Source organism: Maylandia zebra, linkage group LG11, assembly GCF_041146795.1.
Source record: "Maylandia zebra isolate NMK-2024a linkage group LG11, Mzebra_GT3a, whole genome shotgun sequence".
Taxonomy (NCBI): Eukaryota; Metazoa; Chordata; class Actinopteri; order Cichliformes; family Cichlidae; genus Maylandia; species Maylandia zebra.
Window position 1 is genome coordinate 23,952,804 of NC_135177.1, and position 15,167 is coordinate 23,967,970.

Consider the following 15,167-nt stretch of genomic DNA (forward strand, 5'->3'; position numbering starts at 1 on the left):
GTTCCCGGCGTTCAGCCTGTCCCCCTCCGTTCTCAGGTATAGTATAACTGGCTCCCCACTATTCCGCTGTGCTCAGGTCGTGCTGCGACCGGGACAACGTACACATCTCTCACACTGCCCGCCACCCACTGATAATGTTCTTAGTGTATCAGATAGAGCCCCCCGGGCCAGCTGTCCACAATCATTCTCGTTTGACATACACGCACACGCCGGTGGTCTGTGTAACACATTTCTCCCTGGCCTCCGGTATAGCTGTGAGATCAGGCTGTTATGCATTAGCGTGTGGGCCACAAAGCAGGGCTGGGTTAGGGGGGGATCTGCCTGTGCCTTTGTGGTTGTCATAATAGCTGCCGGTGTCAATGGGTTAGGAGGAGGAACCAGAGGAGAAACCCGCCAGTGAACTAGAGATGTTTAATTTAAAGTTGCTTGAATGGGATGTTGGCTGAGCACACCAAAGGCCCGATGTAAAGCACAAATTCACCTCCTCGCTTATCCTCTTGGTACCTGGAGCCTGTGCAGAGCTGATCAGTATGAGCTGAGCTCTTGCTATTGGGGGTGTGTCTAGGGGTGATTTTTTTTTCTTTCCCCCTCCTTCTAAGAGAGGGCTGCCATAGCATGTGAGTGTTACGGGGATTGCCTTGCGGCATTGGCTGAATAGGTGCGGGCTGTCATAGGGGTGTCATGTGCACCTTCCTGCTCACGTTGCAGGGGCAGCCCTATGTTGGGGCGGGGGGGGGGGGGGGGGGGGGGGGATCCTTCCAACTACCACCCCTCTCAACACTCCTGTCCAAACAAGAACAGGCCATCCAAACACACACACCTAATGGCCGTCTGGCAGGGAGGGTGCTGCTTAGGGCAACAAGTTGTGTGTGTGTGTGTGTTATTAGGTGTCTGCAGTTCTAATAAAGGAAAGCAGTGTGTCCTTCACTGCCTCATCAGATGGCTTTGCTCTGCTTTGTCTGCCTTTCTGATTTCTGTCTGTGTCTGTCGGTGTTGCGGTGGAGCTGGATGGCTCTTAGACTGTGGGTCATCTGGAGAAAGGCGCTTTCGGGATGGACCTCACCTGTGCTTACGGACTATCTCTATGCAATGAGTGTGTTTGAGACTGAGAAACTTTAGATGTTTTTGTGGTGTTTTTGACCTGGTGTGAAGTGGGTATACAATAAGGCAGCGTGTGTGTGTGTGTTTGTGTATGTGTGTGTGGCATTGCTGTTGCCCACGCCATTAGAAATGCTGGGGTGTCCAGCGAGATTATTTTTGGATCAGTGACAGCGTGTCAATGGCTGCAGATGCATCGCAAAGGAAGGCTCTGAGATACCAACAGACCCTGGTAGGTCTTTCCCAATCTTCCTTTACTTGCCTGCCTGTATGCTGTCCTATCTTTAACTTCCAAAGGTTTTCCCTCGTTTCTCTTGTTCTGCCATCACACCTGCTTCTCTCTCATCTTTCCATCAATTCACCTGTCACTTCCTCTCTTCAAACCCTTTTTTTTTTAACCGTTCTTCATTCTTAATGATTTTTTTTTTTTTTGGTCTAGCCTTCATTACTTCTCTCCTACGCCTACTTTTTCTACCCATCATGCTTCTCTGCTCCATCATACAAAGTCCTCCTCGTGCTCTCCTACTAAATCAATAATCTTCATCTCCGCTCTCATCCTCCCCCCACCCACCCCAACTCTGTCTTTTCTTCTCGAACAAGATTTATGCAACTTCATGTCAACTTTATTTCTGCAGCTCGGATAGACACGAACAGTCTGTACAATTTCTCACCGCCCACGCCTCAACCAGCTGAGTGAAGGCGATAAATGGAAAGTCATCCCTGGGAAAATGGAAAAAACCCTCGATCGTTTACATTTCTTTTGCGACTCATGTGCATCTTCTTTCTGATGCCTTGTAAAGTCATTGCTGTTTACATGTGGCGGTGGATATAAATACCTATATACAGGAAACCGGAGCAGACAGGTTAGATGTACGTGGTGAGATGAAGTCATGTCACTTTATCCTCCAGTTCATCTGTTTAAATGCTTATCCAGAATGATAGTCATTCCTCCCAGGAGCATCTCAAGATGTCTGGTGACATTTAGCCACTATTGACTCTTTTTTTTTTTTAGCATTTTTATTCTCTTCTCTGCTGTGGTCATAGATTACTAACAGCTTCAGCATGCTCTTTTCTGCAGAGCTGATTGTGAGTTTGAGACAAGACAATGAGCAATTGAGGCTGGAGCAGCTGGGCTGTGTATATTCATGTAACTGATCAAGTGCGGAGGAGCAACAGCAGTGTGTCAGTCCGTCCTTCTGCTCGTCTTCCTCTTCGCCTTTGAGAAGATGGACGATTGTCCAGAGCAAATCCCAAATCCCTGGTCCTCCTTCAGTCCCTTGGTGCTGCACAAGTCAGATATAAATAAGACAATTAATTAAATCACGCTGTTTACAAGCTTAATGTCTCTGTGAAGTCACACATCTCTCAGGTGTGAAAGCTGTGTCTGCGTGAGAGGAAATTCGAGCCTTGAAGGATCAGAGGATTTTATGTGCAGAGCTGTTAATAGATCGTCCTGATATAATTTGTTTATTGATCAGGAGAACTCTCCTGTGGTTAGTTTGGCTGGTTCACAGATTCACACTGGTGCCTTAAACTGAAGATGACTGTCTGTTTTTAGTGCTTGTTTTTAGGTGCAGTAAGTGTTGATGTTACGCCTGAGATTTGCTTTTAGATCACATATAACTGTTATTTCAACTTAATTCACAACAAGCCTTTCAATGATGTTCAAACAGCACTCGAGGGTCAGTTTTTGCTTTAGAGGATTGTGTGATGAATGAAGCCGTATTACAAAAAAAAGTAACTTTGCCCTCAGAAGGTTAATGTTTAGTTTTCATTCACTTACATGATTTGGTTCTTCACAAATTACACAAACTAGGTGACGAAAGATTTTAGTGGCACCAGTCGACTGATTTATACATTTTCATAACAAGCAAAAGTGTGACCTCTTTTTTTTTTTTTTCTTTTTCTCATGTGACCTCATGCGCAGATTACTCTCGAGCTATGGACCAAACACTGGTTGCCCTGGAAAAATGTGTTTTCCCCAACTGGTTGGCAGTGGTTTCTGGAGGTTCCTGGCACAAAAGTGTGCGGACTGACCAGAGCTTTTAGGAATAAAAGCAATTTTAAGCTGCTTCCTTATTCGCAATGATTCGCCAATACAGTTAGCACCAAATTTTTAATTTGGCAGATTTTTACGCCAAATGCATTTCCTTAAACCAAAAGGATTTGGGACTGAACCAGGGACCCTTCTGTGAATGTGGAAACCACTAACCTATGGGTTTTCTGTTAAATTGCTTAATAATCTCAGCTAAAAAATCTTTTTTAAAAAGGCAGTGAAGAGATCATGAGGATGTCTGGAAAGAAATGCTGTCCACCCTTCAATTTGGCCTCGGGCATGTCTTTATCCACACCTCATCAGGTGTAGTCAACAGTTTAGCCCAGGCAACACCAAAAGACTTGCACTGTCAGTCCAATGAGGGTAGAGAATATGGAGAAGTTTAAAAATACCAATATAATAATTAGAAAAGTTCAACTTTAGACAAAAGCTAATAAAAGATTTGAATTAATTTAGTTTCTTTTTTGTTTATCTGGTTTTCTGTGATATTTAATGACATTTAAGTGATGGATCTTTAAATTATCCACCCACAAAAATTAATGCTCACTGGCCTTGCAGAGTAGTGTTTATTAATTTAAAATCACACAACTGTTGGTGACTCTTCACTTTCCCAAAGAGGAAGCTCCCTCTGTGGACTCTTGTCACACTGACAGACGTTTCCACAGTGACAAGAGCAAATCGCTGCTTGTGAAGATACACACACACACACACACACACACACACACACACACACACACACACACACACACACACACACACACACACACAGTGTATATTTGTGCCTGCTTTTTACATCTGGTTGTGTGTAACAGTTGATGTGATGGATGAGGTTAAAAGCGAGGTTGTGTGAGGAGACGAGTCTCAATCTGTGAGAATGTCAACAGCAGTGAAATAGATCCCATAAGTCTCAAATGTTACAGGCTACTAAAAGGGATAACGTTCACCTGCCAAATGTCCCGTGGGCTGGAATGACTGCAATGTAGACGATTAAGCCATTAAATTTCATACGATAATGCGGACACGTTTTTTCAATTACAGGGGTAGTTCTAATGTAATAATTAAACAGTTGGATGTTACTTCCATAGCATAAAGGTGAAATGTCACATTGCTAAATAGTGTCAATAGCTTGTTATTGTTTTGTGTAAAGGTTAAAGCCTTCCATCTGTCTGTTCAACAAGCCTCCTGGGAGAGATGGCCCGAAAGAGAGGCAAACAGCGTCAGAGAGAGAGGCAGAGGGAGAACTGGGGAGAAGTGTGTCAGTGAACGTTGGATCACACTGCTGCTAAATTTATCGACGAGTAAGGTTTCACCTCAGGGGTGGGGGGGTTGGATGGACGTGGACAAGGGTTGGTGAACGGGAAAGTTTGAGGGTGAAGAGTGAGGCAGAAAGGTGAAAGGTCTCCAAAGAGTCCAGATGCAAGAGAGACCGCTTGGAAAAATAGACAAAAAAGTAACTTTTTGTGTTTCTGAAATTCATAAACGCAGATTTCTGATCTGTAACGGTACCTTTATGGGTGTGTGAAAGTGGAAAATCATAAAACATTGTGTTGCTTATGGAGAGTGGAGCCAAAATCACAAGAAATAGAACATTTAATACTGCTGGTGACTGAAAATATGAAAGCTTGTTGCCACCACTGGATTGTTTAAATTTCTTTTTTTTAATGTTGAAATTTTACTACAACTTTGAGTTAATTACTCTGAATTTCAAGATGCATAACTTGAGCTTTTCAGATAAACCCAAAAACAAACTTCCATAAAATGGACTCGTGGGAATTTGGTACTTAAACGCTTTCTGTCTAATAAATGAATACATTTCTATTAATATATCAGTTTTAAAAGAAACCCATTGTACTTTTTTCCAACTTTGTATTTTTAATTTCAGATTCAGGGTAGCTTTGCATAATTCAGTCACAATAAGCCTTGATTAACTCATACCGGACTTTGATGTCGCTCCAGTGTTCAACTATTGTCTGAAATAAGCTGTTTTAGCCCCTTTTACTCCTTTGTTTAAGGGATTTTATGGAAATCCACTCTACTTCATAGCCAAGAGTTGTTAGGATGCCTGGGTCGTTGACCCAGGGTATTTGAGTTTATTATATTATTTATACTTTTTAGTCTTTGGTTTCTTTGAGTTCTGTCTTATGGTTTATGTCTCTGTCTTCTTTAGTTGCTCTGTCTCCCCTATCACCTGTATCCCCTTGTCTAGTTCGCGTCTCTGTGTATCCTTAGTTCCTATATCCCCGTGTTCAGTCAGTGTTTGTGTCTGCCCTGGTCCCACGTCTCTGTTCCCTCTGTAGTGCCTGCATGTGAGTCTGTGTTATGTGTTTCCTGTTTTACTTTGAAGGTCTCTGTCTTATCTCAGTGTGTTCAGTTTACGCTTCCTTTTGTCTCGTCAGTTCTGATTTGCCCCAGCTGTGTTTCCCTCCTGTTATTCATTCCCTGATTGCTCCTTCTGTGTATTTAAGCCCTGTGTTTCTCTGTGTCTGTGTCGTGATCTACCGTTTACCAAGCTGTGTGTTCTGTCAGTCCTCTGGTGTTAGTTTATTTTGATTGTTTCCAGTTATGTTATATTTGAGTTTAACATTAAAGCGGTTTTGAGTTCACATCTGTCTCTGGAGTCTGCACCTTGGGTCCTATCCCTGTCCGCACACAGCCCTCACCTAACAAGAGTAGAAAATAACCCCTGAAACCAAGCTTTTTGAATATTTTGAACTCTGACCCTTTGGTTCACAGTGATTGCTTGGACATATGTTGATCTGACAACAGGAAACTTCAGCCATATATGAACATCTGCAAAAAAAAACTCATTACAGGTCCCCTTTAAAAATCACAAATGTAGAGTTGTTAGACTGCCCAGAAGAGAACAAATGTAAACAAATAATAAATGTTAAACAATGAATCAAACTGATATCAAAGGGGGCGGGATTAAGGATTTAAGCCACAGTCAGACTATGTCAAAGTGTCAGTCCACCACGTCTCTTCTTTCCACTAATTTCCTCTCTAATAAGGAATAAAATACCCAAAATACTGAGTGATACCTGAAATATTTACATCAGGAAAAAGAAGGCCATCCATTACACTCACAGCGGCTTAATATTTTTTCAGACTGATGTGCATTAGTTCTCTATTAAAAATCTGCTTTCATCTGTCTTTTTTTGGGACATGCTTGTGCAAAGAAGAGTGGTTGGATTCTGTCTTCTACTACACATATGAAGTGAAATATTTCTTACAAACAGGTAAAATAATAACTACTAATAAAAGTGCAGGGCTAACTGTAGTTGCTGGTGATGATAGGGGATCCTATACTACCACAGTTCAAGTTAAATACAACCCGACAGCCCTCCAAACTGACTGACGTTTCTTGTTTTTGCCAGATCTCAAGAACATTACAAACTGCTTCCTGCTGGGATCATAAATCATCAGCTCCCCAAAATAGAAGCCGACTGATATCCACGGCTTATCGCGGCTATACTGGCATCACAGTTCATATCTGTGCAATATGTGTACAAAAACGCGTATGCTTCTCCAAACAGAAGAGAAAAGAAAACCATAACTTGGGGTAATTTAGTGTGTTTCCAAAGGCATTGTTTACGATACTATCAGCACCTTCTACAGCACATGTGGCAGAACATGCAGCACATATGCAACAAAGTCAAGAGGTGTCTTCACAGTAAGCTATTAACTAATCTGTGAAGTGCATTGCTGGAGTAAACACATAAACACAAACTAATCCAGAATAACAATTATAGAGTTTATAAATCCATAAAATCGCCACGTCAAACTCAACATTCCCAAATCAGACTGCCTCTTCCCCAAATGGCACATAAACCACGTGAGAATTGCTGGGTCAGAACAGAACACCAGACTGACCCATTTTAAGTACCACAGTTGGGAAAACAGAAGCTGAGGTCATCAACTTAAACCAAAGAAATCGCTTTGAGTTTGTAATGAACATTTTATAGAAGATTAAACTGTTTTATAGGCTGTATTTTATAATTAAAGGAAGCTAATTTGTGCTTTTACAGTAAGGTTTACTGTGTGTAAAGTCTCACATCATGTTTTTATGTAACTTAAGCATTAATTAATGGCACCAAAAAAGGCTTCTGTGTACAGAAACAGAGGAATAAAAACATGATATGGCACATTGTACCGGGGCTCAGCCAGGCTTTAGTGAAGCATGCCATTCATGCTGAAGGCACTTGAAGAGCAGTGCAGCATTATCCATACACAATGTTAATATATTTATGGTCCTCTCTCAGTCAGCAGGTATTATTTTCATGCCTTGAGCTTGCATCCTGCCTGCTGGGTATCATTTATGATCTTGCTGCTGGAATCTGCCAGATTGGCTGCATGACTGGGAATCTACCCTGCTGAATTAAGAGCTGCTGACAATTTATTGTCAAGCTTCAAGTGTCTGTATTAACCTCTGCTGCTTTCCCTTTTTAGTGTGTGTGTGTGCGCCCACACTCACCTAAGAGTCACTACACTCTTTCACTGTATGGAAGCAGGTAGCAGGTACGTGTCCCTCACACTGGCAAAGACAGGGAAGGACAGTTGTAAGACAGATATTCAGAGAAGGCATTACTGAGTGTTGGACACATGCAAGACAGTGAGCAGGAGGAAGAGCTGAGAAGATGAGGGAGCGCATCAATACTTTTCAGACAGGTCTGAATATCGATCAGTTTCTGGTAAGGCTCACTATTTCCTCCCTAAATAGTGAACTGCTTTTGCAAGATGAAATGCATGTATGCAAAAGTAATTGAATTCTAGCTTCCGTTTTCTTTTCGCCGACTTTAAATTTCATGTTGTGCCTTTATTTATTGAACATGAACCAGGTTTAGATAGGATTTAATGGCCTCACTGGTTAGATTTTTCTGAATTTCTTGGTGGTAACATGAAGTGTGGTCTCGCATGTAAGACACAGTTTGTTTTTTTGTTTTTTGGCTGCCTCGATTTGCCTTAATTAGAAAATGACAGCTTGAACAGTGTTTGGATGAGGCATGGAATTGTTATTGTGCTGGCTAATTAGTGTATGCATATGGAGACACTCGTGGAAGTGTGTGTGATAGCTGGGATGTGTGTGTGTGTGTGTGTGTGTGTGTGTGTGTGTGTGTGTGTAAGGGGGGTAATCTGCTGATCTGTCCATCAGTGAGCAGGTCAGGTTTTATCATTAACCTTGTGCTACAGGACAGGGCTATATTGTTGTAAGGCCTCACCACACACACACACACACACACACACACACACACACACACACACACACACACACACACACACACACACACACACTTAACAAACACACGTAATGTTCATTTAAGACACAAACACAGACTCTGTGCGCTGAGAAACCTGCACAAACACACACAGATATTTATGAATATGCAGTGCTCCCTCACAAGGGACACAGGAATATGCTTGTATTTTTTAATTAACTCTCAATGTCACACTGCCCTTCAACCTCTGCATCTATCAGCAGCTCTCACTGTGACTGAACCTCTCTCTCTCCATGTCTCTCTCTCTCTCTTTCTCTCTGCAAACCTGTTTGTTTTGTTTACACTTGAAGCTTCTTTTATTTTACAATATTTAATATCTTGTTCGAGCCAACTCGTACAGAACAGATCCATGAACAAATTAAAAGCTCGCGACTGCTCACCGGCGTAATTTGAATACAGGCTTTTAGTCTTAACAAACCCGAGGGAGTGATGTTTTACATTTTTCCGATTTCCTTCATCCCGTGAGACTTGCAGTAAGAACAACAGTAGAAGCTCGGGTTCTTGCGAGAAATTAATAACGAGATGTGTCAGGACCGTACAGTAACGCCTGGCTACGTCCGTGTGTCCGCGGAGATTAACGAGAAAAAAGCAAGGAGAGCTACGCAGGAATCTCATGGAGAGTAAACAAGTGTGGGAAAAGGAGGAAGAGGAGTTTGGAGAGGCAGGGATATGTCCTTGTGTTCTTGACTTGGAGTGGGAAGGTCATTCCACATTTGGGAGCCAAACAATGGCAACAGAAAATGTGCAAAAAGTATGTGAAAGTTGGACAAACTGTGGTTACTGATGATGATTGATTGTGAGATTCGGTGTGTAATGAACATGCAAGGTTATGCGAAACAGTGTAAACATAAGGCTGAGGGATGAAAACAGCAAAGTCACCTGACATTAATAAATCGCGGCTTTCAGTGTCTTTCTCACGCTGTCAGTCGGCATTGTTGTCTTGCTGAGACGTGCTTGCTCTCACCTTTTATTTGTCTTTATGTCTCACCATTTCACAGTCAGGTGACTTTCTGACAATGCAGGAGCTGCGGCTCAGTTTGTGACAGAAATATTAAAAGCCCAAAGTGACATCGTGAATTTCTCTTTATTAATAGTCCAAAAATGCCCAAATATGACATTTTTGAATAAACTTTTCACACTTGTTGAATTTGTTTTTGATTGTGACATGAAGACAAATGCAAAAACCCCAAACTAACATAAAACACAAAGATAAAGAGATTGAAACAACAAAGATTTTAGACTTTTTGAGATTTTGAGCAAGCAAACAAATAAAACTCAGCAGAAGAAGGAGGTGCATCCACTGCACTATGTAGATGATATAAAACTTAATTAATTAATTAAATAATTAATAGCAGCAATCACTGATTTATCCCTTTGATCGATCTGTTGATCTTGAATGAGAGGTCAGAGGTCAAATGTGGCATGATATTTTAAATCCTTACACAGTACTTTCTATATGTTGACAGTAAACACCACACTTTTAAGAATTTTGACCAATAAATCCTCAAGTTGACCTTGAAGACTTTGGTGAATGTAAGCCAAATGTTAATGGATCCCCTCTGCACCCCTACAAAGTTTTATCAGAATTCATTAAACTCTTTTCGAGCTCTCGTGTTTACAGGCAGAATGACACACACACACATACAAACGTTGCCAGAAACACAACCTCTTTAGTGAAAGTGATAAGACCAGTAAAATTATACTTAAGTGGGATTTGGCTGAGTAATAATTCCAGTTAATTAAAAATAATTACTTTAAAACAAGAGGAATATGTTAAGATATTTACTTTTAAAGATTATATTTACACAACATGAGATTTGTAATTCGTTTGAGGTTCACAGTGTGGTAGTGAAAAAAAAATCTTATCAGACATCTGAAGGTCACTCGGCTCATTTTGAGGCTCCATCAGCAGCTTCAAGGCAACCTGGATCTCATTTGAACTGAGGGAAAGTGTAGAATAAAAAATGTCTAACTATGTTAAATGGGTCCCAGGCTCAATCTGGGAGTGGGTTGGGTATTATCTTTTAAACAATGGTCATGATCTGTCAGCCGTGTTCATACGCAACACACCTATTCAACAAGGATAGACACTAGGAAGAAGAAGCTTGAAAGACATCATCAACTGTGCTGCAGTTATTTTTCTCTTTTCCTTGAGGCAGGGCATGAGAGGTCACATTTTTTCCTCTCTCTCTATGAACAGTGCACAGGTTCCTGTTGTTTCTGTCCCTGGTTTTGATGCTGTCTGGTGCCAGCGGCTGTTTGATGATGTTGATGGATTAGGGCTTTGGTGCTAATGTGTAGTGCAGTGGTGAATTTGCGTGCAGTGCAGGACACGGAGACAGAACAGAGACAGAGCTGCTGCAGCATCATGCAACAGACAGGTGATGAGAACCAGGTAAAGACACGAGGACCGAAGGCTGTAGCTCGTCAGAGGTTGATTCTTTTTTTCTGTTTTCTCTGCCATGACTTAATTACACAGCCCTCTGCTGTCTTTCTCTAATCTTCAAAATTCACTTTGGATCATATGCATGCACTGAATTTGAATCTCTATTTCTTTTCGTAGCTCTCTTTTCCAACATTTTACCGATTGATCATTTTACTGATTTGTGTACTTTGACATATAAAATCAAGAAACCTGTATTGTAAAACCATATTGTTAAATATTTGCTGTTTTTTTAATAAACGTATGAAAATACGGCTTGTTTACCTGCCCTGTTCTTCCATACAGCGGAAGATGACAGAGGTCACTGTTATTTGTGTGATACATTTGCAGGCGGTGAAATTAGAAAGTAATCAGCAGTGACCTCTGTGATCTTTTGCTAGACTGAAGAACTGTAAAAGTATGTGAGTTCTTGTTGCCTTTAAAGCAGCAAAATGTGAAGGTAAACTGGTTTGCCCCGAAATAAAAACATGTTTTTTCACATTAGAACATTTTTATTCGTTTGTAGTGCAGACAATAAACAATCACAAACAGCTCACTGACGGATTCATTCCTCATTTTTAAGGTTGTAGACAAAGAAAGGAAAATAAGATATGTCAGTGTCATGAGTGGAGACCGTTTTATCTTTACTTGCAGCAGAAAATTCTTCAGTACGATATCTTTTTAGCACAGCTCTATTTTCTTGTCATATGTTTTATTTCTTTTACTTAATCCCCTTACCTAGGTTGTTTCCATCGTCAGAACAACAGAACAAAACTCTAACAACAAACATGGAGGTTTTTTTTTCTTTGTTAATTATTTATTCAGTAAATTTGAACAAATTTATAAACAATAATCTAACATTTCATAATATATTATCTTAGTGCCTAACCATCTGAGTCCTCTTCAGTCCTGCATTTCTCCCACACTTTCATGTAAAAAGGTGCCTCCTTTAGATTTCAGCGACAAAATCATCCTCTCTGTTATAAAGATCTCCCTCACTATGTTCTTCCATTGTTCACAACTTGGACAGACATTTGTGTGAAATTAAATTAAATTCTGTATTTAAAAAAGTGATAGGAAAAGATCCTCCTATGTGCTTATAGACTCGCTGGCCACTTCATTAGATACACCTTGCTAGTACTGGTTGGACACCTTTTTGAAGCCGTTTCACCTCTCATCCAAGAAGCTTCTTCAGTTCTAAGGTCAAATGGTGGAGAGTCCCAGATTTAAACCTAGCGGGAGTTTCCCCCCACAGAGGGACAAAAGGACCCCCTGATGATCCTCTAATTGCCTGAGCCAAGGTGTGAAATTGGGTTTGGGTCCCAATCAGCCAGAACTGAAGAAGCTTCTCAGATGAGAGGTGAAACGTCTTCAAGCAACTTAAAGAAGTCCAGACGCTTTTCTTTGAAAGCTCCTTTGACTACGATGACCTGGATGACTGAGAACCTTCACAGACTTTAAAATTTACATTCTCCCAGTTGGTACTGTCATAACGAATCATAATATATCCTACCACTCTTATGCAGATGATATACAGTTGTACCTATCAGTTTCCTCTGAAGATCTGACCTCTGTTTATTAGCTAATGAGCTGCATTAATGACATCAACTGCTGGTTGTCTCGAAACTTTTTAGAACTGAACAGAGACAAGACAGAAATATTGTTGTTGGTCCAAAAAGTCAGAGACTGACAGTCTGTTTGATCTTAGATGGTAATCTCACATGTTCACAAAGCTCCTCCGCACACTCCACCTCTCTGTTTTGCTTCTTTAGCTGAGAGTGCTTTCAGTTCCTGTAGTCCTGTTCCAAGCTTTCTGCTGACCTGAGATCAGTAACATCTGTGCCAACATTCAAAAAACAGACTCAAGACTCTTTTGTTCACACAGGTCTACACCTGCGTTTTTTAATGTTTTATTTCGCTGTTTTCATTGTCTTGAGGCACTGTAAACCTAAATGGAGTTTTGTATTTTTATCTTTTGTGCTACTCAGTTTACATATAATGAATTAAATGTATTATATAAATAAAATCCCCATTGCCTGTGCCACTGAACAGGTGTGTCTAATAAAGTGTCCAGTGGGTGTATGCAGATAGAAACAAGACGGTACCTTCAGTTGCTGTCAAAAAACATAACCTTTGGAAGAAATAATCGCAGCAGAACTCAGGAGAAGTTTTCCGTTGCAAAAACTTTCATCAGTTTCCATCTTCACATCACACAGAAAAACTTGTATGTAACTTACTTTAAATATACGTTTTCCCGCGTGATGCAAACTCTTGCAACCCGTTTTGAGGAGGTAATATTCAACCAGCTCTTTGCATATTAACAAATAACTGACAATACTTTGTTTCTCCTGCTGTTAGCTCAGGTTTTACGGGGCTGAAGGACAGGAGTATTAAGCTGTTAGTGGTGCAGCATTGTTCTGAATAACAGTTTGTGGTTTGTGGTGTTTAGTGAGATTTAAAATAACCTCCTCGACGATTTAGAGGCATCAAAGGTTTTCAAAAGCCTCCAGCAGTAACTGCTTGGCCACCTGCTATGTGGTATATTCATGTATTAATTATAAACTTCTATATCAGTCACGTTGTCATGTGGTTGTAGTGAGTCATGTATTGCAGTGGACTGGTTATGTGAGGCTGTTTTTTGTGTGCACTTGAACTGGAGAAAAATGAACTTGCGCTCTGTAGACGTAAAGACTTTTAGAGAAGATGTGGATTTTTGTCTTACCTTTCTTTCATTTCACCAGCACATAATTATGTGCAGTTAGCCGAGCTTTTGTCCTAGTTGGGCCTCATGGTTGGATGTGGCCGCTCTCCTTTCCTGTGTGAACATGAGACAGAAATGTGTGGCAGCCAGCTCTCTGTATGATTCAGTTTCTTGCTTTGCTGTGTGGTGGGATGCATGTGATCTGTAGGTTTCAGTTGCACACACCATAGCTGCAGCCGGATCTGCAGTATTTTACAGCTTCTACAGTTTTAACGAGTCCGGTGCAAGCTGACCGAATGTATGTGTGTGTGTTTGACAGCATGTGTGTAGGTGTCTGTGTAGTCATAGGTGTAAAATGCACACGCAGTCGGAAGTGGAACGTGTGGAATGTCCTCTCTTTCCGAATATCTTCCTCTGGCTTTTTTCCAGACCGTTCCTTTGCTCAGGGCGGGGATTTTCCAATCTCTATGCCCATTTTGTCTATTTCTGTCTGTCAGGCTATTCAGGTTGGTGTGTATCCCTTACATACACGCCACACATTCCCCATCTCTTTCTCGTTATCTCAAGACTCTTCACACTAGATCCAGTTTTATCCTTCTTCCAAGTCTCAGTTGTCAGAGGTATTTCGCCTGTTTTTCGTTCTCTCCCTCCTCTCCATTCTAGCGTGTTGTTTCTCTTCTGTGCAGCCCAAGAAACACATGATTTCTCGACTGGGTGCTTTTCGTTTCATAGTGATTGCCAGTGTGTCCCCTTGGTTACAGCTCTACGGAGAGTACAGGGAGCAGCTGGGAAACTTCGCCCGACGGGAGGCTGCCCGTTTACTGACAGAGAGACAATGGAGAAGACAGGCAGGGGACAATACCGCAGCCACAGGCCGCAAAGGCCACGGCCGGCGGCATCATCATCAGCACCCTGTGACCCTGGAGTCGCATCACAGCCATGCCTCCTCCACCAAGAAGCCTCGTCCCTACTCCAAATGCCAAGGTGACCAGCATGTGGTTATGAAAATGTATATGGAAACATTTGGCTGCTTTGCCACTTCCACACACTTTGTTGTTTTATTACATGACTTTTCAAAGAGTGAAGCTTTGCATTTGTCTAATGGTTTCAATTTCTGGTTACTTTGCACATTATGATTTTACATGCAACATGATGAGCTCATAAAATATGAGGCAGCACGGTAGTTTAATCAGGCTACACGAGGCACTTAGACTTAATACCACTTGAACTTAAGGGCTACTGCGATGGGGTATCTAAATGTAACCTACCCAGAGTTATAAAAAGAAAATCTCTAAAGGTGCAAGACTCAAAACATTTACCCAAATCTTAAGGTATAGAAGGTATTTTGTAGCTATATTTTGGAGGCTATAAATGCAGATGATTATGACATAAGAGGGACTTTAGAGTAAGCACTTGAAGGAGTTGTGCTCAGTATTGTGAACATGTGCACAGAGTTGAACTGTTGGTGTGTATTTATGTTGACATGGTGTCAGGGAGGTTGAGTCTCCTCTCTGACCTTCTTGCTGCTGTTTTAGGTTTTGCTGTAATGTCTATTTTGACTTTAATACATTTTGAGTGACTGCAGCTTTGTCTGAGTTTTTTTAAACTGACCTAGAG

General features: G+C 41.2%; 1 protein-coding gene across 1 annotated transcript in view; it reads left to right on the top strand.

The window, feature by feature from the left end:
* Nucleotides 1-844: 844 nt before the first annotated feature.
* clcn1b (chloride channel, voltage-sensitive 1b) overlaps nucleotides 845-15,167 on the top strand; it is a 33,389-nt gene continuing 19,066 nt past the window's right edge. The window contains exons 1-2 of the mRNA XM_024804308.2: nucleotides 845-1,330; nucleotides 14,312-14,534. Of these exons, the coding sequence (XP_024660076.1) occupies nucleotides 1,280-1,330; nucleotides 14,312-14,534 (274 nt within the window). The 5' untranslated portion in view covers nucleotides 845-1,279. The remainder of the gene's footprint in view (nucleotides 1,331-14,311; nucleotides 14,535-15,167) is intronic.